The following is a 24,040-nucleotide window of genomic DNA, read 5'->3' on the forward strand; positions in this document are numbered from 1 at the left end:
GTATTCTTTATCTGTGACCCAGGTGCAATGAAAAGTGGCTTCCCTACCTCAAAGTCTGTGTCATCAACTGAAAGAAAAGCTGGGAAAAGAAAAGCTCAAGAGGTGCGTGACCTTATTTTGAATTATGGGACTACATTTTTGTGTACCCATCTCAGTAAAGAGGCTGTGAACTCCTAGAGCCCAAGGACCTAACTATTTACCCACGTTGTGTCTAGCAAAGTGGCTGATGAGGAAAAGCGCTAACCACTGTGGCTAACTGGAGTTTGAGTTACTTGGAAGAGCAGAAATAGATTGTCTAGAGCCCTATATGTGTAAGTGCGGGAGTCATGGCAGAGGTGGTGGGCCCCTGGTGATCTCCCCCCCACCCACCAGACTGAAACAGTGGGAAGCCTGTGGGAGTGACATACAAGTGGCCATGGAGATAGTGTCCCCTGTCTGGACCCTCAGTCTATATTCCCCTAGCCTGTCCCCATGGGCTTCATGGGCAGAGTTATAAATAAACCTGTGCTTGAAAGGAAAAGTCAGATTCAGCTGCATCTCAGCAGGACTGTACCATATTCAAGTGAGTGCATCCTCACTGGGGTCAAGCAGACCAAGGTCCCTGCCATCCTAAGGGACCTCGAAGACCCCACAAAGTGTCTCATGGCAGGGGAAGGGGAAGCCCTTGCATCCCACACATACCTTTATGGGCCAAGACGAAATGTTCCAGAGAATTAGCTGACATCCAGAAAGGCAAGTGAGAGTAAATGCAACAACCACATTCAGACCAAAGTGAAGCTGAAACTGGGTCTGGCCAGGGGTCACTTTAGGCAGAAAGCCAGAGCACATAGGAGGGAAACATGAGGTCTTCTGGGATAGGTAACTGGGGAGATGTCATGATGGCCCCAAGTCTTAGGCTGTTACCAGCAAAGCAGAAAAGGGGCCCTGCGGAGAGAAGAGTCAGGGAGGTATCTGACTCTGAGACAAGCAGAGACCCTTCTGTCTGCCGGTGCTGATGCAGTAGCATCAGAGGCCTTGAGAAAGGGGAAGTGTGTTACTGTGCTCCCCTTGCTACCCTCCATGCCCGTAAGCATCTGCATCTGAAAAAGGCTTTTCATTCTCTGACAGCAGCTGATTGGGCCAAATCTGGGATCTAATATTTGCCAAGGAAGGTAGCTGTAATATCTTGACACATGCTCTGAGAATGGAGAAGAACAAAGAGTAAACAGAAGTGTGGATTTTCTGACCTTTGAACCTTGGATCTGTTCTTCCTTGCTTATCCAAGATGAGGATAATCCAATTTAAAATTTTAGTTTTCATTTTATCATATTATATTCTAAGACCTATGTTTTCCAAACTCTCTCCACTAAGGCCAAATAGAAGAGCATGTCCCAGTAGCAGAAAGGACCCAGGTTAGGAGTGAAGAAGAATCCTGGGGGGGTGAACAGGTTAACCTGAATACCACTGATGAAGACACCTGCAGAGTTTATTCTCAAGATTCAGAAACTCTTCTTGAAGCTAAGCCCTTAGCTCTTTAGAGACAATTAGCTCTAAATACCAGGGCACCTAGGGAGCCTATCAGGGATACAGTTTGATGATAGGTCAGAGAACAGGGTGAGGCAGAACAACACCGGGCTTCCTAAAACAGAAATGTCTCGCATAACATGAATGGTCAGCAGAGGTTCCAAGAAAGATAAAGCTCTAGGAGTATTAGGACTCAATCAAGTTCTCTTTGTGGCAGTGAGAGTGGCCTTAGAGGCAGCTTTTAAGTGTGGAGGAACCCATCAGCCAGGAACAGAGAGAAGAGCCTTCACAGAGACCATGCCTGGCAGCTAGGATCCTGCCAGCACCTCCATCTCCCGGGAAGTCATTGGAGGGAGCTACTGCCTTTCATTTGATGACCCCAGATAAGTTTCCTTGTTACCTTAAGAGATTGATTTTGGCCTTTTTTTCTTAGTTTTTATTTTGTGTTTTTTTGTTTTTATTTTTATTTTTAATCACAATTGTGTTTCTTTCCTCTTCCACTGACCTTAGACCTGGGGACCTGGAATCCTGAAGATTTGCAAACAAAACAAAACCAAAAACCTCCCTATTCCCACTGTTTGGAACACCTTTTATTCCTTTCTCTGTCTGCTTAATTTTTACTCATGTTTCAAGACTAAACAGAAGGACCATCTTTTTTCAGGAAGGTTCCTCTGATCGTGCCTTTCACCCTCCCATGCATTAAATGCACATCTTTTGCTAACACTTATCCCAAGATTCTAATATTTGGGTTACTTGTCTATCTTTCACCCTAGACAGGGCATCTGAAGGACAAAAGATGTGTCTTTGACTCTGTATCATCAGCATCTATCAAATAGCCTCCATATATAATAAGTCCTATAAGTAAATGCTTACAGAACCGATGAATGATTGAAGGGAAGGGAAGGGAAGGGTAGGGAAAGGAAGGGTAGAAGGAAAACACAGCCTCTCAGGAGGAGTTTCCTGGTAAGGTATCCCTTAGCACCTAGCTGAGAAAAGGTCAGCCCAGTATGCAGACAGTGAAGGTATGGGCCAGGATAAGGAGTCCAGGGAACTTGGGAAGGATAGATTTTGAGATAAGCATCGTTCTCTCCAGGTTCCCTTTTACAAATGTAAATGGATTTAGAGAGTAGTGATTGATAAATGAATTTGAGCTGTCACTTTCCTCTTTGGCAGGAGGCTTCAAAGAGCGTTCTTATGAGAGAGCCCAAATGACTTGGAGAAGCAGGAAGAGAGAGTAAAGGGGGAGAGCTAAGGTGCATTCAGTTGCCAGGTCTCCAGGGCCAGCCTCTCTGACTGTACTCCTTATCCTAACAGGCTAGCAGGCTGCCAATGTGACCTCACCTGCTCCAGCGCCCCCTTCTCCGTGCCAGCTATGAGTGCCTGCAACTTCACACATACCACCTTTGTGCTTATTGGTATCCCAGGACTAGAAGAAGCTCATTTCTGGATCGGCTTCCCCCTGCTTTCTATGTATGCCGTGGCAGTGTTTGGAAACTGCATCGTGGTCTTCATCGTAAAGATGGAGCGCAGCCTGCACGTTCCCATGTACCTCTTTCTCTGCATGCTGGCAGCCATCGACCTGGCCTTGTCCACATCCACCATGCCCAAGATCCTAGCCCTCTTCTGGTTTGATTCCCGGGAGATTACCTTTGACGCCTGTGTGACCCAGATGTTCTTTATTCATGCTCTCTCAGCCATTGAGTCCACCATCCTGCTGGCCATGGCTTTTGACCGCTATATAGCCATCTGCCACCCACTGCGCCATGCCGCAGTGCTCAACAATAGAATGACAGCCCGGATTGGCATGGTGGCCGTGGCCCGTGGATCCCTCTTTTTCATCCCACTGCCTCTGCTCATCAAACGGCTAGCCTTCTGCCAGTCTAACGTGCTCTCACATTCCTATTGTGTGCACCAGGATGTAATGAAGTTGGCCTATGCAGACACATTGCCCAATGTGGTCTATGGTCTTACTGCCATTCTGGTGGTCATGGGTGTGGATGCCCTGTTCATCTCTTTGTCCTATTTTCTGATTCTACGAACAGTTCTGCAGCTGCCTTCCAAGTCAGAACGGGCCAAGGCCTTTGGAACCTGTGTGTCACACATTGGTGTGGTGCTGGCCTTCTATGTGCCTCTCATTGGCCTCTCAGTGGTGCACCGCTTTGGAAACAGCCTTGATCCCACTGTGCATGCTCTCATGGGTGATGTCTATCTACTTCTGCCTCCTGTGATCAATCCCATCATTTATGGTGCCAAGACCAAACAGATCAGAACTCGGGTGCTAGCTATGTTTAAGTTCAGTTGTGACAAGGACTTTCAGGCTGTGGGAGGCAGGTGACCCTTACCACGGCACTTTTATCCTTAATGGCTTGATATAATGATTTCCTAATGTTAGCTTAATCCCATTTGCCCATAAACACATCAGTGCTTTTCTCTGGTTGGCTTCCAAACACTTCCTCTGCTTGGGGTGAAAGTGTTGAGGCTACCGTAATTCTTTTCCACAGGTAAAAATACTATTTACATCCTTATTATGTATAAAGCTTAAATAATAAAATAAATCAATAGTAAAAGAACATAAAGAAGAGTGACAAAAAGTACAATTGGCTTTGAATCAAGGGAAAAATTGTTCTGACTAGTAATCCAAGAACCCTATAGTAAAACAATAATTACATGACATTTTTGCCTATTAAATTACAGTTTTTATTAATGAAAATTCACAATGAAAGAGTTTGTGTTGAAACACATATCCTTGAGCATCACAGCTGATGGTGTAATTGGCAAAATATAGCAAGAACTTTTTAAAAGTTACATACTTTAGGGAATTCCCTGGCGGTCCGGTGGTTAAGACTCTGCGCTTCCACTGCAGGGGGCACAGGTTCAATCCCTGGTCAGGGAACTAAAGATCCCACATGCCGTGTGGAGTGGTCAATAAATAAATAAATGTTACATGCTTTAATGCTGTAATCTCACTTTTGAAAATTTATTCTAACGAAATATCCCTACCTATGAGGTAGGTACTATTTTTGACCCCCGTTACCAGTGAGAGAAATGAGGTTTACATTAACAAGAAAACTAAGTCACACAGTTTGTGGGTGCTGTGCCATGATCTGAAATTAAATTTCATAACCAAATACAGTTATTTAATGCCCATGCTATATTGCTTCCTGTTTAACATCTGTCATTTATTTCCTCAGCCTGTGTAAATCCTGTTTTCTCTCTGCTGTGTGCCTTATGAGGTGAATGACTGTATCTGTATTGAGAGGTAACCCTGCCCTGTTGTGAGCAACAAATCTAGGTGACTCTTCATGTTTTACAGTGACCCTTCACGTTCTACAGCCTGCTTCTTTCCAGATTAAGGGAGAATATATCTTCTCAATCATGTCTCCCTTTTTTTAAGTGTATTCTGTGTCTGTCAAACATTTCCAATGTCTGAGTTTCAACTTAGGTATAAGATATTATAAATTTTATTTTAAATTTTACTAAGTGTAATACCTATTTCTTTCATGTTTATAGAATCCCATAAACTCAGATTTGGAGATGTGAGAGGTTCCCTGGTCTTCTTTCCCACCAGTGCAGAAATCTGAATGCATCTTTTCTCAAGATGGGCTATTCCCATTGTATAGTTGAGAAGGTCTGATGAGAAGCTAAAATCTGAAGGCAATCATTGGGCCTATGTGTTCCCTCAGTAGCTTCACTGAACAAATCTTAGGTGGGGGATTAGGGTGGATAAACCATGGGGGAGACTCCAACCTGTGAGCTCTTTCTTAGGAGGAAGGAACCTCGGACTCTTGACCTCTCTCCTGGAGAAGGGTCTTCCTAACATATGTATCTGTGAGCATCCAGTTGTGATTCCCTGCCCAGAGGCAGTAGAATAGGCTCCAAAGTCTTGCAGCTAATCAATGCAAAAAGATCAGGGCTGAGAGAAAGAGACAAAATGGAAGAAATGGATGATTTCCCTAAAGAAACAAAGGGGTGCTCGTGCTCTGCAAAAGTGGAGATTCAGGTATTAGGCCTCACCCCAAATAATGAGGTCAGGAGCCTCATTTTATGAGATTGAACCACCTATGTCTCTCCTCACAACTTCCATCCTCTTTTATTTTCCTGTGCATTACTCTACCTAGAATCATACCCTCCTGGCTATTGCCATATACCTAAGAGGATGACAATTTAATAAAGTGTGTATCTCGTGCTCCCAAATTCCTCACTGTTCACTGTAATACAATTTATTCATAGTCTATTGCTGTCTCCCCTACCCCTCCCTCTGCCCTAAGATTTTCATTTTTTTAAAAGTAGTCCAAAGAGTTATATTCATAGCAACACTATTCACAATAGCCAAAAATGTGGAAATAACCCGAGTGTTCTTCAACATATGAATGGATAAACAAAATTAGTATATACATACAATGGAATATTATTCAGCCGTAAAAAAGAACAAAATAATGATACGTTCTACAACATGGATGAATCCTGAAAACATGATGCTAAGTGAAACAAGCTAGACACAAAATGACACATATTGTATGATTCCACTTATATAAGGTACTAAAAATTCATTGAGACAGAAAGTAGAATAGAAGTTACCAGGGGCTAGGGGCAAGGGAGAATGAGGGGTTATTGTTTAATGGGTACTAAGTTTGGGATGATGAAAAAGTTCTAGAAATGGATAGTGGTGATGGTTGCACAACAATGTGAATATACTTAATCTCACTGTATTGTACACCTAAAAAAATTTGTTAGAATGGTAAATTTTATGTATGTTTTGCTATGATAAATAATTACCAAAGAAAGAATATAAAACATATCACCATCAATTTAATAACAAGAACATATTGAAATGATTGCATTTTGGATACACTGGGTTAAAGAAAATATATTATTAAGGTTTTTTTAAAAAGTATCCCAAAGAGGAAGATACTTAATTCCCATATTGAGAGGAGGGCAGATCCTTGGGCTGAGATTTAGGAGATCAGAACCCCTCTTCTGCCACTAAGCGGTGACCTTGTCTAAATCACATCACATCTCTTTGAACGAAGTTTGTAAACTTGATGATTAAATTAGATAAACTCTAAATCCCATCTCCATCCTAAATATTATGTGCTCTGAACATTAAGAAGCCAGGAACAATTCTAAAGGTCCTGCAAGTCTGAAGCTCTCCAGGGTCTCCTTGGGAACTGCTTTCTAACCCACATAAGAAAACCAGCCCCCTTCCCTGAGGTCACACATGCTATTTACCCAAACACAGTATTTATCAACTTGATCTCCTACTCCCTGATTCTGCCAATTATAGCTCTTTCCAAAAATCCAAACTTCTCTCAAAGACTGATGCTTTTCCACCCAGGAGATATTCACGGGCTCTCTGAAAGGAAGCCCCTTCAACAAAGAGAGCAAACCATTCTGACTCGTCAAGTCAATTCACTCCCTGTGAGGTTCGTTTCCCTCTTCTGTTTATTAAGAGCAACGATAGAATCGACCCCTCAGTGATTTTGTGAGGATTATGTGCAATTATCCATGCACAACGCTTAGTGCAATATTTAATACATAGTATGAACTCAGTAAATGCTTGTTATTATTATTATCATCATCATCAGGGAGGAGGTGGATAATAATTCCTGCCTCTCAGGGACAATTGAGGGGATAGAAATGTGGGTTTCTGCCTTTGGCAAGCAAGACACGCAGATTTTTTTTAAACACTCATCTGATTACATTAGCCTGGGAGCTTGGAGTTTAGGACCTGGGCTTTTTTCCTCTCTCTCTCTTACACCCGTACCAGGACTAAGATTGGGAGATGGGATAAAGGAAGGGAGTGTAGTAGATAGGGGAGGTGGGACTTACATGGGATTCAAATTGGATTGAAATGACTGATTTTATGCACTACAGGAGGAAGATCAACAGAAAGGCCATAGTTTTCAAAGCTGTCCCTGGAAAATGTGATTGCATCCTAGAAGGTGACAAACTAAAGGGGAGTTATGACCATTGCTTGTTGCTTGTTCACACAGACCACGGTCCTGGGAGAGTGTTTGCACTTTGTTTCCCAATGATCTGGAAGGGCTTCCAGGAGGAGGGCCTCTGGGTGCATGGGGAGCTGAGCCAACTCGTAGAGGTAGTTCCAGGCAGCCTCTGTCATGAGAGACCTCTGGGTCTCAGGCAAGTGCTCACTGTAGTGAGAGTATCTTTCCCAGTGAAAAAGGGTCTCCAGGGACTGAGGACCATAAAAGCACTGCCTTGTTCCCAGCCATGTTTATGTTGGCCTGGACAGTGGACAGCACCAGTTTAGGTAGCCAATTCCCCATGAGAGCCAAAGTGTCTGAGGTTGCCCCATAAGCAGGACAGCTCCCATCACTCCCCAGTAATTACATGTGGCCCCCATCTCTGAGCAGCACATCATTTATCTCACACTGGACTGACAAGAAATAAGGACAGAACGTAAGTTTGTTTGTTTGTTTTGGGGGCTAGAGATTTCCTCAGGCTTTTTTTATTATTAGAAGAAAAGATTTACTCTCAATACACATTTAGGACCAGAGATTACCAGAATCAACATATCTGAGATTCTTTCCAATAATGATCACCACGAATTCTCCCAACTGGTGCCAGAATTCATGTCCAATGTCTATTTTTTAACGTCATTTAACATTAAACGTTCGAGGATAACTTACAATGTTCTAGGCTCTGTAAAAAGATGAAGAGGATACAAAAATAAACAATAGTGGATATTGTAGTGTATGTCAGATATTATCCAAAGGAAAAGAGATAACAAATGTTGGCAAGGATGTAGAGAAAAAGGAACATTTGTGCACTGTTAGTGGGACTGTAAATTGGTGCAGCCACTATGGAAAACAGTATGGAGATTACTCAAGAAATTAAAAATAAAAATGCCATAAGCAATCATTACCTCAAAGAGATATCTGCACTCCCATATTGATTGCAGCATTAGTCACAATAGCCAATGTATGGAAACAACCTAAGTACCTGTCAGTGGATGACTGGATAGAGAAAATGTGATATACAGGTATATTACATATACATATTATATATATATAATATATGGAATGTTACTCAGCCTTTACAAAGAAGAAAATCCTGACATTTGTGACAAGATGGATGAAACTGGAAGGGATTATGTTAAATGAAATAATTCAGGCAGAGATAGACAAATAGGGCATATTATCACTTATATGTGGAATCAAGAAGAAAAAAAGTCAAACTCAAAGAAACAGAGAGTAGAAAGGTGGTTGTCAGAGGCTGGGGTGGGGGAGGTGCAAATAGGGAAACATTGGTAAAAGAATACAAACTCTTAGTTATAAGATGAGTAAGTTCTGAGGATCTAATGTATAACATGATGACTGTAGTTAATAATACTATATTGTATAATTGAAATGTGCTAAGAAAGTATAACTTAAGTGTTCTCAGCCAAAAAAAAAAAATTGATATTTGAGTTAATTTGTTAATTAACTGCATGGTGGGAATCCAATTCTTTCACAATGTATATGTATATATAATCATCACATTGTACATTTTAAATATATTGCAGTTTTATTTGTTAATTATATCTCAATACATTCATAAATTAACTCAAAGTCAATCACTGACCTAAATGTAAAATTTTTTAGATGTAAGCATAAATCCATAAAACTCTTAGAAAAACATAAAAGAAAATCTTCAGGATTTAGGGCAAAGCCTTCTTAGTCTTGACACCAAAAACGTAATTCATTTAAGGAAAAATTGATAAACTAAGCTTCACTAAAATTAAAAATTGCTGCTATGTCAAAGACTCAGTTAAAAGGCTAAAAAGACACTATACGGAGTGTGAGAATATGTATGCAAATTGCATATCCGGAAAAGGCCTAGTATGAAGATTATAAAAAACTCTGAAAATTCAACTAGAAAAAAAACTAATTAAAAATTGGCAAAAAACATAAAGTGATATTTCATGAGAAAAGATACATAGATGCAAATAAACACATGAAAAGATGTTCAAAGTTATTAGCCAGTAGGAAATGAAAATTAAAACCATGGTGAGATATCAATACACGTCTACTAGAATGGCTAACTTTTTTTACAAATATGAAAACATCAAATGCTAGCAAGGATGTGGGGAAATTGGATACTTAATACATTGCTGATGAAATGTGAAATGGTATAGCCAGCCATTCTGAAAAACATTTTGGTAGTTTCTAAAAAAACTAAACATGCAACTGACATATGGCTGAACATTTGCACTCTGGTATTTATCTCAGAGAAATGAATTATTTGCACTGAAAGCTTGTTCACAAATGTTTATAGTAACTTTAAAATAATAGCCAAAAACTGGAAACAACACATATGTTCTTCAACAGGTGAATGGTTAAACAAACAGTTTAACATGCCCTACAATATTGTTCAGCACTTAAAAAGAATAAACTATTGAAGATGACGGAGTAGGAAGAAGACCCTGAGCTTACTTCTTCCCACGGGTAGACCAAAATTACAACTATTTACAGAGCAACTATTTATGAGAATGACCTGAGGACTAGCAGAAAAGATTTTCCACAATTAAAGATATAAAGAAGAAACCGCAATAAGATGGGTAGGAGGGGCAGAGACACAGTGTAGTCAAGACTCACACCCCTGGGAAGACAATGCACAAATAGAAGGATAATCACAATAGCAGAGGTTCTCCCCAAGAAAAAAAATATCCAAGTCCTACATCAAGCTCTCCAGTTCAGGGGTCTTGCATCAGAAAGATGAAACCCTGGAACATCTGGCTTTGAAGGCCAGTGGGATTTGCATATGGAAGAGGTAGAGGGCTGTAGGAAACAGAGACTCTGGTCTTAAAGAGCACACACAAAATCCCCGTGCTCTGAGTCCCAGCAGAAATTAAGGAAATAATCCCACTTACAATTACATCAAAAAGAATAAAATAACCTAGGAATAAATCTAACCAAGGAAGTACAGTAACAGACCTTTACTTGGAAAGCTATAAGACTGATGAAAGAAATTGAAGATGACAAACAAATGGAGATATATGTGTTCATGAATTGGAAGAATAAATATTGTTAAAATGGCTATACTACCAAAGGCAACCTACAGATTCAACACAATTCCTATCAAAATGCCAGTGACATTTTTCACAGTACTAGAACAAATAATTCTAAAATTTGTATGGAAACATAAGAAAGACCCCCAATAACTAAAAGAATCTTGAGAAAGAAGAACAAAGCTGGAGGTATCAGACGTCCTAATTTCAAACTACACTACAAAGCTACAGTAATCAAAACAGTATGGTACTGGCACAGAAACAGACACATAGATCATAGAACAAAATAGAGAGCCCAGAAATAAACCCACACTTAAATGGGCAATTAATCTATGACAAAGGAGGCAAGACTATACAATGGAGAAAAGACAGCCTCTTCAATAAATGGTGTTGGGAAAACTGGACAACTGTATGCAAAAGAATCATACTGGACTACTTTCTCACACCATATACAAAAATAAACTCAAAATGGATTAAAGACTTAAATGTAAGACCTGAAACTATAAAATGTCTAGAAGAAACATAGGCAGTACACTCTTTGACATAAATCTTAGGAATAATTTTTGGATATGTCTTTTCAGTCAAGAGCAACAAAAGCAAAAATAAACAAATAAAACTACATCAAACTAAAAAGCTTTCCTTTGTACATCAAAGGAAACTATCAACAAACTCAAAAGGCAGCCTACTTAATGGTGAGAAGATATTTGCAAATGATGTAACTGATAATGGGCTAATATCCAAAATATACAAAGAACTCATATACTCAACATAAAAACAAACAAACAAACAACCTTATTAAAAAATGAGCAGAGAACCTGAATAAACAGTTTTCAAAAGAAATACAGGTGGTCAACAGACACATGAGAAGATGCTCAACATCATTAATAATCAGGGAAAAACAAATTGAAACCACAAAGAACTACCACTTAACACCAGTCAGAATGGCTATCAACAAAAACAACAAATAACAACTGTTGACAAAGATGTGTAGAAAAGGGAATCCTCTTACACTGTTGGTGGGAATGTAAATTGGTGCAGCCACTATGGAAAACGGTATGGGAGTTACTCAAAAAATTAAAAATAAAACTACCAAATGATCCAGCAATTCCACTTCTGTGTTTTTATTCTGAAGAAAACAAAAACACTAATTTGAAAAGATGTATGCACCCCTATGTTCATTGCTGCATTATTTACAATAACCAAGACATGGAAGCAGCCTAAGTGTCCATTGATAAATGAATGGATAAAGAAGATGTGGTATATATATATATATATATATATATATATATATATATACCACATCTTCTTTATCCATTTATCCTTCTTTATTGTGTGTGTGTATATATATATATATATATATATATATATATATACACACAATGGAATATTACTCAGCCATAAAAAAGAATGAAGTCTTGCCATTTGCAATAACATGGGTGGACCTGGAGGATATCATGCTAAGTGAAATAGTCATACAGAAAAAGACAAATACTATATAACTTCACTTATATGTGAAATCTAAAAAACAAAACAAACAAACAGAAACAGTCATAGATACAGAGAACAAACTGGTGCTTGCCAGAGTGGAGAGGCGTGGAGGGATGAGTGAAATAAGTAAGAGAGATTAAGAGGTATAAACTTCTAGTTATAAAATAAATAAGCCATGAGGATGTCATGTACAGCATAGGGAATATAGTCAGTAATACTGCAATAACATTGTATGGTGACAGATGGTAACTAGATTTATCATGGTGATCATTTTGTAATGTATAAAAATATCAAATCACTATGTCAGACATCTGAAACTAATACAATATTGTAAATCAATTATGCTTCAATTTTAAAAAGGCATGAACTATTAATACATGGAATAAGCTGGATAAATCTCCAAATAATTATGCTGAGTGGGAAAAAAATCCCAAAAGATTATATACTGTATCACTTCATTTATATAACAGTCTTGCATTGACAAAATTATAGAGATAAAAAACACACTAGTGATTGCTAGGGATTAAAAAGGGGATGGGGAAGGAGGGAAGTGGGAGTGGCCATAAAAGAAAAAAATAAGGGAGCCTTGTGACGATGGAAATTTTAAGTATCATGACTGTAGCAATGTCGATATCCTTATTTTGATATTGTACTATTGTTTTGCAAGATATTAATTTGGGGGGAATTGAGTGAAGGATACATGGGATCTCTGTATTAAGTCTTACAACTGCTTATGAATCTATAACTGCTCAAAAAGATTTTTTAAAAAATCTTAAAGTGTCTCAGGTTCTGCTATGGCATTCAGAATTCTTTGCTGTAAGTGACGGGCAGCCAACAAAGAAGTGGTTAAAAGGATGGAGATGGGGTTGACATGAAACACACACGCTTTAGAATGGTCTCTCTGGCAGGGTGTGGCTGTAGGAGTGGAAGCAGGTAAGAGAGCAGATGGGCTGGGCAAGACTCTTAGAGATGGCACACTTGATGGCCTTTATTTCTCACTGTGAAGTTAGGAGCAGTAACAAATTAGCTACTGAGAGTAAGATGGCAGGTTGGATAAACAGCTTGAGAAGAATGGTGACAATTTAAAAACTGAAAGGAAAATTATGGAGTACTGTTAAAGTCTCAGCTCAGGTTAATGACCATGACTTTGAATGTAAGATTTCAAAGTTGAGTAATTTTTCCTAAGTTTATTGATCACCTCTGGAGGAGAAAGGGAGACAGACTGGGCCCAGTTCAGGTGGGAGAGTGCAGCCAAAATCAGAGGAGAAAAGTCAAATGTGTTCATAGAAAGCAGCTCCAGGTGAATGACTGTAGTCCAAATTGATATAGGAAAAAGCTGAGGTCAGAGCTCTCAAGAAAGTGAGAAAGAAGGGACATAGAACTTGTATGTGGTGAGAAACTGAGCAAGAAACAGAGAAGAACTTGAACCAGTTCTTTCTTTCTTTCTTTCTTTCTTTATGGCTGTGTTGGGTCTTCGTTGCTGTGCGCGGGCTTCTCAATGCGGTGGCTTCTCTTGTTGCAGAGCACGGGCTCTAGGCACACGGGCTTCAGTAGCTGTGGCTCGAAGGCTCTAGAGCTCAGGCTCAGTAGTTGTGGCGCACGGGCTTAGTTGCTCCACAGCATGTGGGATCTTCCCAGACCAGGGCTTGAACCTGTGTCCCCTGCATTGGCAGGCGGATTCTTAACCACTGCGTCACCAGGGAAGCACTGAACCGGTTCTTAATGGCTCTGCAGTTCATATACTTTCCACTAAGTTCCCTCCTTTTTGAACCTGTTGGATTCAGCAGTTCAGCCCCAGGATAGGAGTGTGGGCAGAGTGTGTGGTAGCCCCAGTCTGGAGCTACAAGCCTAGAGTCATGGAGTCTGTCCCAGAATGAGACCTGAGAGTTTAGAATAGGGTCTGTGGGCCTTTCAGAAGTCTGCCCTCTCCCCACTTGCTCTAGGAAGCCTTCCCTGATTCCCTCTGCCTGGGTTAGGCCAACACTACTAGGCTCCCAACACATCACTCCATAGCCCCCACCCTCTACAAAAACTGGCTGCTCCTGCCAGATTCATCCTGGGGCCTGGCTAAGAGGAGGCTGTCTTCAGGAATATTGTCTTGGAAGGGTTTCAAATGCAAACGGGCTGTTAAAGCTGATAGTCTTTGAAGATCATTTAAACTTGGTGGGGTATTGTAGAATCTATGAGTCTGTCTCATTTTCCCCCTTATTGTTTGGTTCCTCCAACCACTTCCTGGTTCCAAAAGCTAGCCCCAACTTGTTCACTCCTCAGGGACCTGAGTGGAGTGACTCCTCTGTGGCCCAAGCCTGGCCTTCCCTGGAGATAGGCACCGCAGCTAAACATCTCAAAGACATCCTGGGTTCTTGCAGGATGCGGAGTGGCAGAACAGCTGGGGACAACAGCCAGGTTGAGTAACCTGGGCCCTCAACACACCCTCTTCTCCACTTCCAGGATGGGTGGCCACCAGCACCTCACCCTCCACCATCCAGGGGGAGGTAACAGTGGGAAAGGTCTGGAAGTCAGGCAGAAGAAAGAGAAATAACCAGTCTTGAACAATAGGAGACAGTAGTGCCATCTTGAGAAGAGGCTCTCAAGGAGGCTACCTTGCTGAGGGTCAGGAAGCTTACAACTCAGAGAAGAAGTGGAATCCGAGTCCACATTTCCAGGGAGAGCTGTCCTCGTAGTCTCTGCAGAGAGGGAGTAGATGAGGGGAAGTGTCAAGTTCTCTCGGCATCTGGTATTCATTTTCCTTATGTATTATCAACCCATTTTATACTCTAATATCAAAAAGCTTAATTTGGTTCATGATTTCTTTATTTCAAAAAATTTTATAAAGAATTTTCCTCTCTCTTTTGAATAATTCCTTATCTCAAAGAGTGTTTTTACATATCTTTAACTTGTTTTATCCCTTATAATTGTTTACAAAATATGTCTGCACAAGTTCTGTGTTGGAACCTCTCTGTTATTTGTTTTTGAATGGAGTGAGTTCCATCAGGTTTGGATATGTGCTTAGAAATAGTGTCTGAGAGAGAAGGGATGGAGGACTCCAGAACTACACTGTCAGCAACTTTACTTCACTGTATTTTCTTTAAAAGGCTTCGACCAGAATATGCACAATCCTCTGCTCTAGAGGCACAATGCTTGTCACCCTCCTAAAATAAAGAAAAAAAGAGAGGTCAGTCCTACTTTCAGAGTGAGTTGATTATGTTGGCTAGATATGACATAACTGTAGACCCCAGGATTCAGACTAAAGCCCCTTGTAGTTCTCTGACCTATTTTTGGTGGATTTTTCATCTCTGCTAAAAGATATTTGTGAGGCTGTTTCCCTTACATTCTTTTATTAACCTACCTTTAAAGAGTTTTTTGTTTGCTTATTTACTTGTTTTGTTTTGTATTGAGTTTTAAAGGAAAATCCAAGAAAAACAGTTATAATAAGCCCATGCTGTCAACCCTTCAGGCTTCCACAGTATGTTTGCAATTTATTTCCATGAGGCCACTGCTTCTTGTTTAAAAATAGAGTGTTTTTTATTAGACTCTTTACGATCATCTCACATTTTTAAAGAAAGTACTGCTGTCTTCAATATGTGAAGAGATCAGCATTTCACATATGAAATGCTACTTTTGTAGTCAGTGGGTTTAAATTATACTTATTCTCTAGTTTTCTTTTAGGTGGAGTACATTTTTTAATCTCTTTCACATTTCATATTTGCTGTTGTGTGTGAACCCATGTCACCTTATATCAGAGCTGGTGTTTTTCCAATGTTTTTGTCTTGTCTTAGTTTTCTGCCCAGATAGAAGAGGTCCCCTCTTTCTGAAGAACTCATCTGTGCCCCAAGGATGCTCCCTTCCCAGTCCTTTGCCAACATCTCCTTCTTCCAGCCACCTGCTTTCCTAATGATTGGCATCAGGGTTGCAGACCATTCACGGCTGGATCTCCATCCCCTTCTCCCCCATGTACACTGCGGCCCTCACTGGAAACTAGCTGATCCTCTCGGCTGTGAGGAGGACCCCCAGCCTGTACCAGCACATGTACTACTTCCTGTCCTTGCTGGCCCTCATCGGTGTGGGCCTCACCTTGTCCACAATGCCCACCACGCTGGCTGGGTTCTGGTTTGACCACCGGCTCATCATCTTCAATGCCTGTCTGGGCCAGATGTTCTTCTTCCACTTCTTCTCTGTGGTGGAGTCCTCAGTGTTCCTGGCCATGACTTTTGACTGTTTTGTGGCCATCTCCAACCCCCTGTGCTATGCAGCTGTCCTCACAAACAATGTCATCATCAGGATTGGGCTGGCCATTCTGGCCTGTGCTACCCTGTCTCTCTTCCCAGTGCCATTCCTACTTAAATGTCTGAACTTCTGCCCTAATAAGACCCTCTTATCCCATTCATTCTGTTTCCATCCTGATGTGATGAGAAGAACCCGTGCTGACATCACCATAAACATCCTCTGTGGGTTCTATGTGGTACTGTCCCCTGGGGGCATAGATTCCCTGCTCATTGTCCTGTCCTACACTCGCATCCTGCACATGGTCCTGGGGCTGGCCTCTCCCAGGGAGCGCATCGGGTCCTCAGCACCTGTGTCTCCCATATCCTGCCCGTCTTTGTCTTCTTTATTCCAGGTATCACCATGTCCATGATCCACCATTTGGGGAGGCACCTGCGCCCCATTGTACATGCCTTTGTTGCCTATGTGTACCTGCTGGTGCCCCCTGTGCTCAACCCCATCATCTACAGTGTCAAGTCCAAGCCCATCAGGGAGGCCGTGCTCAGGGTCCTGAGGGGGAAAGGTCAAAGTTGATGATGCAGGATGCCTGCAGGATTGGGGCCCTGAAAAGAGTTTGGTAAACCAAAAAAATAAACTTCTGGATAGATCAAGTCCCACACATAGCTTCGTTTTGGGCATCTGGGAAAAAAGGTGATAGATAATTATGAGAGACTTTCATTTATTTATTCTCTCATTTATTTCACATATATTTTCTCAATGCTAACTTTTTTCAGGTCCTATGCTAAGTACCAGGAACACAGAAATGATTTATAAATGGTCTTGCCCTTCAAACATCTCACCTTTGAATATATATGAAAAATACCCAAGGGGGACTTCCCTGGTGGCACAGCGGTTAAGAATCCGCCTGCCAATGCAGGGGACACGGGTTCGATCCCTGGTCCAGGAAGATCCCACATGCCGCGGAGCAAGTAAGCCCGTGAGCCACAACTACTGAGCCTGCGCTCTAGAGCCCGTGAGCCACAACTACTGAGCCCACGTGCTGCAACTACTGAAGCCCGCACGCCTAGAGCCCGTGCTCCGCAACAAGAGAAGCCACCGCAATGAGAAGCCCGCGCACCACAACAAAGAATAGTCCCCGCTCGCCGCAGTAGGAAGGGCAAGGTGCAATAACATGCCCTTTACCTTGGAGAAGGTATGCTGACAGGACACAGAACACTAAACCTATAAGAACTTCACTGATGTGTCAGGCGGCCTAATATTTGAGGACTTTATCTCCCACTCTGTGATGTGCATGTGTCTTACCAGGGTATTCAGAGTACTTACCACTTCCTGGTTTCCAAAACCTTGGTTAATTATCTCAATATCCATGTCCAAACATCATGTTCCTTCAGTTCTTGAAAGCCCTTTTGGTGAAAAGCATCTTTCCTTCTGTGACATAGTCATTGCTTCTTTTCTCATGACCTACTGAGTGTTCCATCTAGCTATTAGTCACAAGTAGTCTCACTCCCATGTTGGCTAACTCTGCCTCTTTCCAGCAAATAGAAAGATACTCTTTTTAAAAATGAGGTGAACAGTATAGATGGGTCACTGAAGCATGTCAGTGAACCTTTTGAAAGTATGTCTTAGAGAGGGCTGGGCTAGATAACCAAAGAGTCTCTACATTCCAGAGAGTTCTGATGGCTTATGTCTCTAATCTCCCTGGGTTTTCCTTTCTCCTGAGAGCCCCCTTCAGCCTCCTCCATCTTCCTTACCCTCTCATCACATGTTCCCATCCCAGGGGTGAAGCTCAGTAGAGAGTAATTTCTCTGTGACACAAAGCCTGATGTCCCTGGAGATGGGCTGCATTTCCCTGCAGCAGCATAAAAGGGGAGTGAGTTGGCTGCAGGGTCTTCCTGGGCTTCTATAGGATATGGTACCACAAAACAGCCTGGGGAAGCAGCCAGGGTGAGCAGCCAGGGCTGAGACTCAGACCCTTCTCTACGCCCAGAGTCCTGGAGGGCACCTCTTTTACCTCCTCCTCTCCTCCTCCAAAATAAGAGTCAAATAGAAATAAATGACAGAAGGCAGAGGTAGCAGAGAAATATGGAGACAGGGGGTATTGAGTATCCTCAGTGGTAGTTTCATATTCTGCATAAGGGAGAGATCAAGGAGAATCTCTTGCTGAGGCTTCTGATTAGCTCAGAGAAGGGCTCAGAGTCCCAGATTCTATTTCTAAGAATGACTCCTATATTGATGATCTGAATTGGTAATGGTTAAGGATACAACATCTCTTCTGGGCTGCCATTCTAGAAAAATAGAAATGTTCATGCTTGGCAACACACAAGCATAGTCTGCAAATCTCTCTAGTAAAAATTTCATTCATTCATTCATCAAAACAACCAAATTCCCAAGATATACCATACATTGTGCTGAATGGAGCCTTATCAATATAAATCAGAAGTACTGTTCTTGGGAAGCTCAAGCTAGCTGAGAGGAGAGAGAAATCAGAAATTACCATGTAAATGACTGAATGATTGAATGGGGTTCCTAAGAGACATGAATGAACAAATAGCAGGGAAGAAAAAAACGGTTGGGCATGGGGGAGGGTTGTTTAGCAAAAACAAAAGGTTAGGAGCAAGAAAACCTTAGGGGAAGGGTAAACCTTAGAGGAGGGAAAGAAAACAGAATAAAGTAAAGAGGTGGGAAAGTAAAAAATAACTCTATTTCAGGAACACTGGATCTTGCAATCATAGAATGCCAGAATTAGAAAGACGAATAATCTAGTCCAGTTCCCTTTTACAGATGAGGAAATTGAGCGCCATAAGGAGAAACTGACAAATTTTTAGTAAGCTTGGCACCAGGGTGCAATCTGTGACAAACAGATTTGGAAGAACAAGGTATTTTGTGGCAAGCAGAACCAAGATTAGATCATTTTACGCTCTCTCCTCACTAGACACTTGACTTCTCCAAGCCTCAGTGTATTCACTGATATACATGGAGAAAGATCTATCTCACGATGTTGTTTCAGAGTTGAGGGAATTCATTGTTCATCAAAACTTGACTAATTTCTCATATGTGTCTTATATAACCAGCACAACTCAATGATACAGTGGCATAGCTGGGTCCAGAAATCTCTTCTCTAATTCTCTACATTAAAATAAGTTGAAATGCATCATATCTGTTTCATGCTGTATGATAGTTTTACTCCAGCAATTACAAACCATGGAGAGAAAACCAAGGGTCTCTGCCCTTGCAGTTTCCCCAGAGATGCTAGAGCCTTGAAGGAATGTACATCCAAGTGACAGTACAGAGCTTCAGCTGAATGTGCTGATGGACTGGCCTAGAGAATGATTAAGAAGTTCAGTGGAGCAGGGATATGCCAATCTCAATGTGGTGCCTTAGGAAAACTGAGCTGATTAAAGCAGTTCGAGAAATCTGCAAGAGGAGGGAAGTGGTGGTTTATGTAGAGAGAAATGATACCAGCCAAGCAGCCACCCTAAGAAACCATAAGAGAAATGATGAGATTATGAACAATTGAATTAGGGGCCGAAAAATGGGAAGGAGAGCACAGATGTAAGGCATATTGGGCAGGTAGAATGAGTTGATGAAAAGACATCCATTAGCTTTAATTCTATGCAGATCACCCAATGGTAAGATTGTAAGTACACATATGTCTGTGAGAGCCCCCATCACACTTCTCAGAGTATGGATAGACCCAAATACTTGAGATTCATTGTTGACCTGTTATGAATTCATTTTTTTAGACATTTAACCAAACACTTCATTGGAAATTTCTTCTATGCCCAGTCATCCATAAATCAAATATGTTTCTGATTCTATGATGCATTATTGTCTGGGATAAGACCTTAACTACATTCCTCTTCAAAATCAACCACTGATCCTACTATCTGGAGGATAAGGAAACACAAATTTTCTTTTACTTCCTCTCCTTTCATGAGTTTGTAGATTTGATTATTGGTTCTGTCATTTATTTATTCAAACAAGCAAATATTTGAGAATCTGCTCTGTTCCAGGCACTGCACTATGCAAGAGCTATGCGTCATCAAATAAAACCATATGGCTTCTGTATTCATGGCCCATACAGTCTAGCAAGAGAGAACAAAAGATTTCAAGGAAAGAAGCAATCATAACATTATAAAATGTGTAGAATGGTATAAAGGAAACTAAGAACGTGTGGGGTGAGGATAATGGGTAGGGTATGTGGCTTTGGGCACCTACTTAGTGAGGGTCATCCCAAATGGTCTCTGAGAAAATGATATATAAGATCTAAAGACTGAGGAGCCAGCCATGAGAAAAGCAAAGAGAGGGATATTGGATGAACAGGAAAGCCCCAAAGAGAAGAAGTAACTTGGCCTTTTTAATAAACTGAAATAAGGTCAGTGTGGTTAAAGAGTACTGAGCAAGCGGTAGCTCGTTATGTGATAAGGGTGGAGAGTTAGGCAGATACAAGATGATAGAGGTTGGGAAGGATAAACTGGGAGATTGGCACTGACATATACACACTACTGTATATAAAATAGATAACTAATAAGAACCCTAATAGCACAGGGAACTCTACTCAATACTCTGTAATAGCCTATATGGGAAAAGAATCCAAAAAAAAAAAAAAAGAGTGGATATATGTATATGTATAACTGATTCACTTTGCTGTACACCTGAAACTAACACAACATTGTAAATCAACTATACTCCAATAAAAATTTTTTTAAAAAAATGATGGGTCAATATCATCATATGTCATCATATCACAAGCGTTTTATCAGAGTGCACTGGGGAATGATTGAAGGGTTTTAAGCAGGGGAGTAAAGTAAACCAGTCTCTTCCCTGAACCTCAGTTACATCGTCCCTAAAGTAGGGATAGTAATCCCTTCAGGGTCTACATCACAGGATAATCGTGAAGATTAAAGGAATAATATACAGTGAAAGATTTAGAGAAATACAACATGTTAGACAATAACAACAAAAATCATGTCTGTGGTGCTTTGCACTAAAGACAATTTTTCACATACTTTGTCTCACTTAAAGAAGAGGTCACAGAAAAGAATATTGGATTTGGAATGAGAGAGACTCAGATTCAATATCCAGGACTATAATATATGAGCTGTTCATTCAGAAGTCAGCCACTAGAGCTGAGTCTCAGTTTCCTCATCTGTATAATAGGAGGGGGAAGATGGCCTTGTCCAAAGTCTCTGTTGATTCTGAGATGGAGAAATTCAGTCAAAAATGCTTAAGTGCAAAGCAATTGATTTATTATACTCAAAAATGTATCATACAAAATCAAGAGCAAGAAAAACGTGTGACCTTAGGAAGACCTGGTTTCAGGAAGTGCAAAGCCATCTCCATGGGGGAAAAAAAGGAGCTTCTCACTCTTTCAGACACTCTCTCTATGGGACTACAGGAACTCTCATCTTTGCCTCTTTCTGCATATCTGATTCAATTATCCTTATCTCTCTCCAAACAGGTATTCTCCTTTTCTCCCTATGCACATGGAAATAACACATCCTCAATTTGGCCAACAAGTAGACAATGACCAGTTTCTCTGAACTCTAATCACTGTTTCCTGCAGAGAAATTTCATTTCATCAGCTCATACCAGAGCTCAATGTTAAGGATGATGAACTTTTGCAGGATAGATAAGATTATGTAATAGTGACATGACTCTTAGGGTCCAATACTGTGGATGAGAGGGAACAGCCTTAAAATGAAATTTATGATTTTTATAATAAAATGAGAAAATCTAGGCAAATGCATTAACATAGTATATGGAATATAATATAATAGGGAGTCAGTGAAGATTTAAATTGTTATCATTATTAGGTTTTAAACATATTGGTGAATGGTACAACCAGTTATGGAATTGATTTTTAGAATTTGGATTCATTACTAGAATTTTCTTTCCTATCATCCTGGATCCTCTAAGTGTCTGCCCAGATTAAAGAGATCACATCTTTCTGGAGACCTCATCTGTCCCACAAGTATGCTCCCTTCCTGGTCCTTTGGCAACATCTCCTTCTTCCAGCCACCTGCTTTCCTGATGATTGGCATCCCAGGGCTGGAGGCTGTTCATGGCTGGATCTCCATCCCCTTCTCCTCCATGCACACAGTAGCCCAGCCCTTACTGGAAACTGCCTGATCCTCTTGGCAGTGAGTAGGACCCCCTACCTGCACCAGCCCATGTACTACTTCCTATCCATACTGGTGGTCACCGATGTGGGCCTCACCTTGTCCACAATGCCCACCACCCTGGCTGTGCTCTCGTTTGACCATTAGCTCATTGGCTTCAATGCCTGCTTGGTCCAAATGTTCTTCCTCTACTCTTTCTCCATGGTGGAGTCCTCAGTGCTCCTGGCCATGTCATTTGACCAGTTTGTGGCCATCTCCAACCCCCTGCGATATGCAGCTGTCCTCACAAACAATGTCATCTTCAGGATGGGGCTGGCCATTGTGACCCATGCTACCGTGCACAAAACTTCTGCCCTGGCAATAACGTCCTGTCTCACTCATTCTTCTTCCAGCCTGATGTGATGAGAAGAGCCTGCAATGAGATCACCATCAATATATGCTATGGGTTCTATGTGGTACTGTCCACTGGGGGCATAGATTCCCTGCTCATTGTCCTGTCCTACACTCTCATCCTGCCCACGGTCCTGGGGCTGGCCTCTCCCAGGGAGCGCATCCGGGCCCTCAACACCTGTGTCTCCCATATCCTGGCCGTCTTTGTCTTCTTTATTCCAGGTATCACCATGTCCATGATCCACTGTTTTGAGAGGCACCTGCGCCCCATTGTACATGCCCTTGTTGCCTATGTGTACCTGTTGGTGCCCCCTGTGTTCAACCCCATCATCTACAGTGTCAAGTCCAAGTCCATCAGGGAGGCCATGCTCAGGGTCCTGAGGGGGAAAGACCAAGGCTGAGGTAATTATGAAATATCGCAGGGTCTGGGTACCATAAAAGACACTTTCTATAGCCTCATAGGAACCTGCTACCCTCAGCAAACACTGAAAATTCCTAGTCTATGCTAATACAGTGGGAAGACCATCAGGCTTCTTCATGATACAAATGGATGTTCACCATTTACTTTGTACTAGAAGCAGTGCTGAGGATTAAAGACTGAGAAATATATTAAATATGGTCATTTCTTTATAGAAACTCACAATCTTGTGCCAGGATAAAGGCATGTAAATACACAATTAGACTGTAGACTTATACATACCATAATAAAGTTCAGTGCAAGAGATTACTAGGGACTGCAAATCCGTTCTTGCCAGAACTGTCCTGGGAAGATCGGACAAACCTCTACAAAGGGGAGAATGTTTTGATTTCATCTTGAAAAAATATATAGGATTTTTCTAGGCAAATTATGAATTAAGAAAGAGGAAAATCTAGGGAAAAAACACATGAAAAAGGCATTTTTAATTTTTTCATACAGTTTTATTGAACAAGTGAATAAATAAATGTGTTGATCATGTGATATGGTACCACCCACCTCAGTACTAACTCTTCTTGTAACCCCTCTCAGGAATGTCCTTTTCTCCAAGAGATCCTCTTACTTGACAGATTCCGTGATGAAGTCTGACACTGACAATTGCATCCTATTCTATAACACCATTTCAGATCTCCTCCAGATTATCCATACCCTCATTCTTCAACTTTGTTAGAGTTAAAAGCCCTACATCCTTGTTGGCTCCCTTAGGAAGGGAAATGGCAAGTTCCGCATCAGCTTCATTCCCTTTGGATCAAATCTAAGATGAAAAGCTGAGTTGCCAGGGGAGTGGGCAAGAAGTTTGAAAGTACTTTGTTTAAGAGATGAACAATG

The 24,040-nt window shown here is 41.2% G+C and overlaps 1 protein-coding gene and 1 pseudogene across 2 annotated transcripts; both read left to right on the forward strand.

Moving 5' to 3' along the window:
* Positions 1 to 310: 310 nt before the first annotated feature.
* Positions 311 to 24,038, forward strand: OR51E2 (olfactory receptor family 51 subfamily E member 2). The gene is given in 6 exon segments (XM_082342183.1): positions 311 to 3,834; positions 7,378 to 7,600; positions 22,112 to 22,330; positions 22,333 to 22,491; positions 22,495 to 22,687; positions 22,690 to 24,038. Coding segments are annotated over 6 exon segments (2,202 nt in total). The 5' UTR covers positions 311 to 2,875; the 3' UTR covers positions 23,139 to 24,038.
* On the forward strand, positions 12,466 to 17,008 carry LOC309605058 (olfactory receptor 51I2-like; annotated as a pseudogene). Its single transcript has one exon. The product of its transcript is annotated as an olfactory receptor 51I2-like (transcript).
* Positions 24,039 to 24,040: the final 2 nt, after the last annotated feature.

This window comes from Balaenoptera borealis (assembly GCF_965194805.1).
Source record: "Balaenoptera borealis genome assembly, chromosome: 11".
Classification (NCBI taxonomy): Eukaryota; Metazoa; Chordata; class Mammalia; order Artiodactyla; family Balaenopteridae; genus Balaenoptera; species Balaenoptera borealis.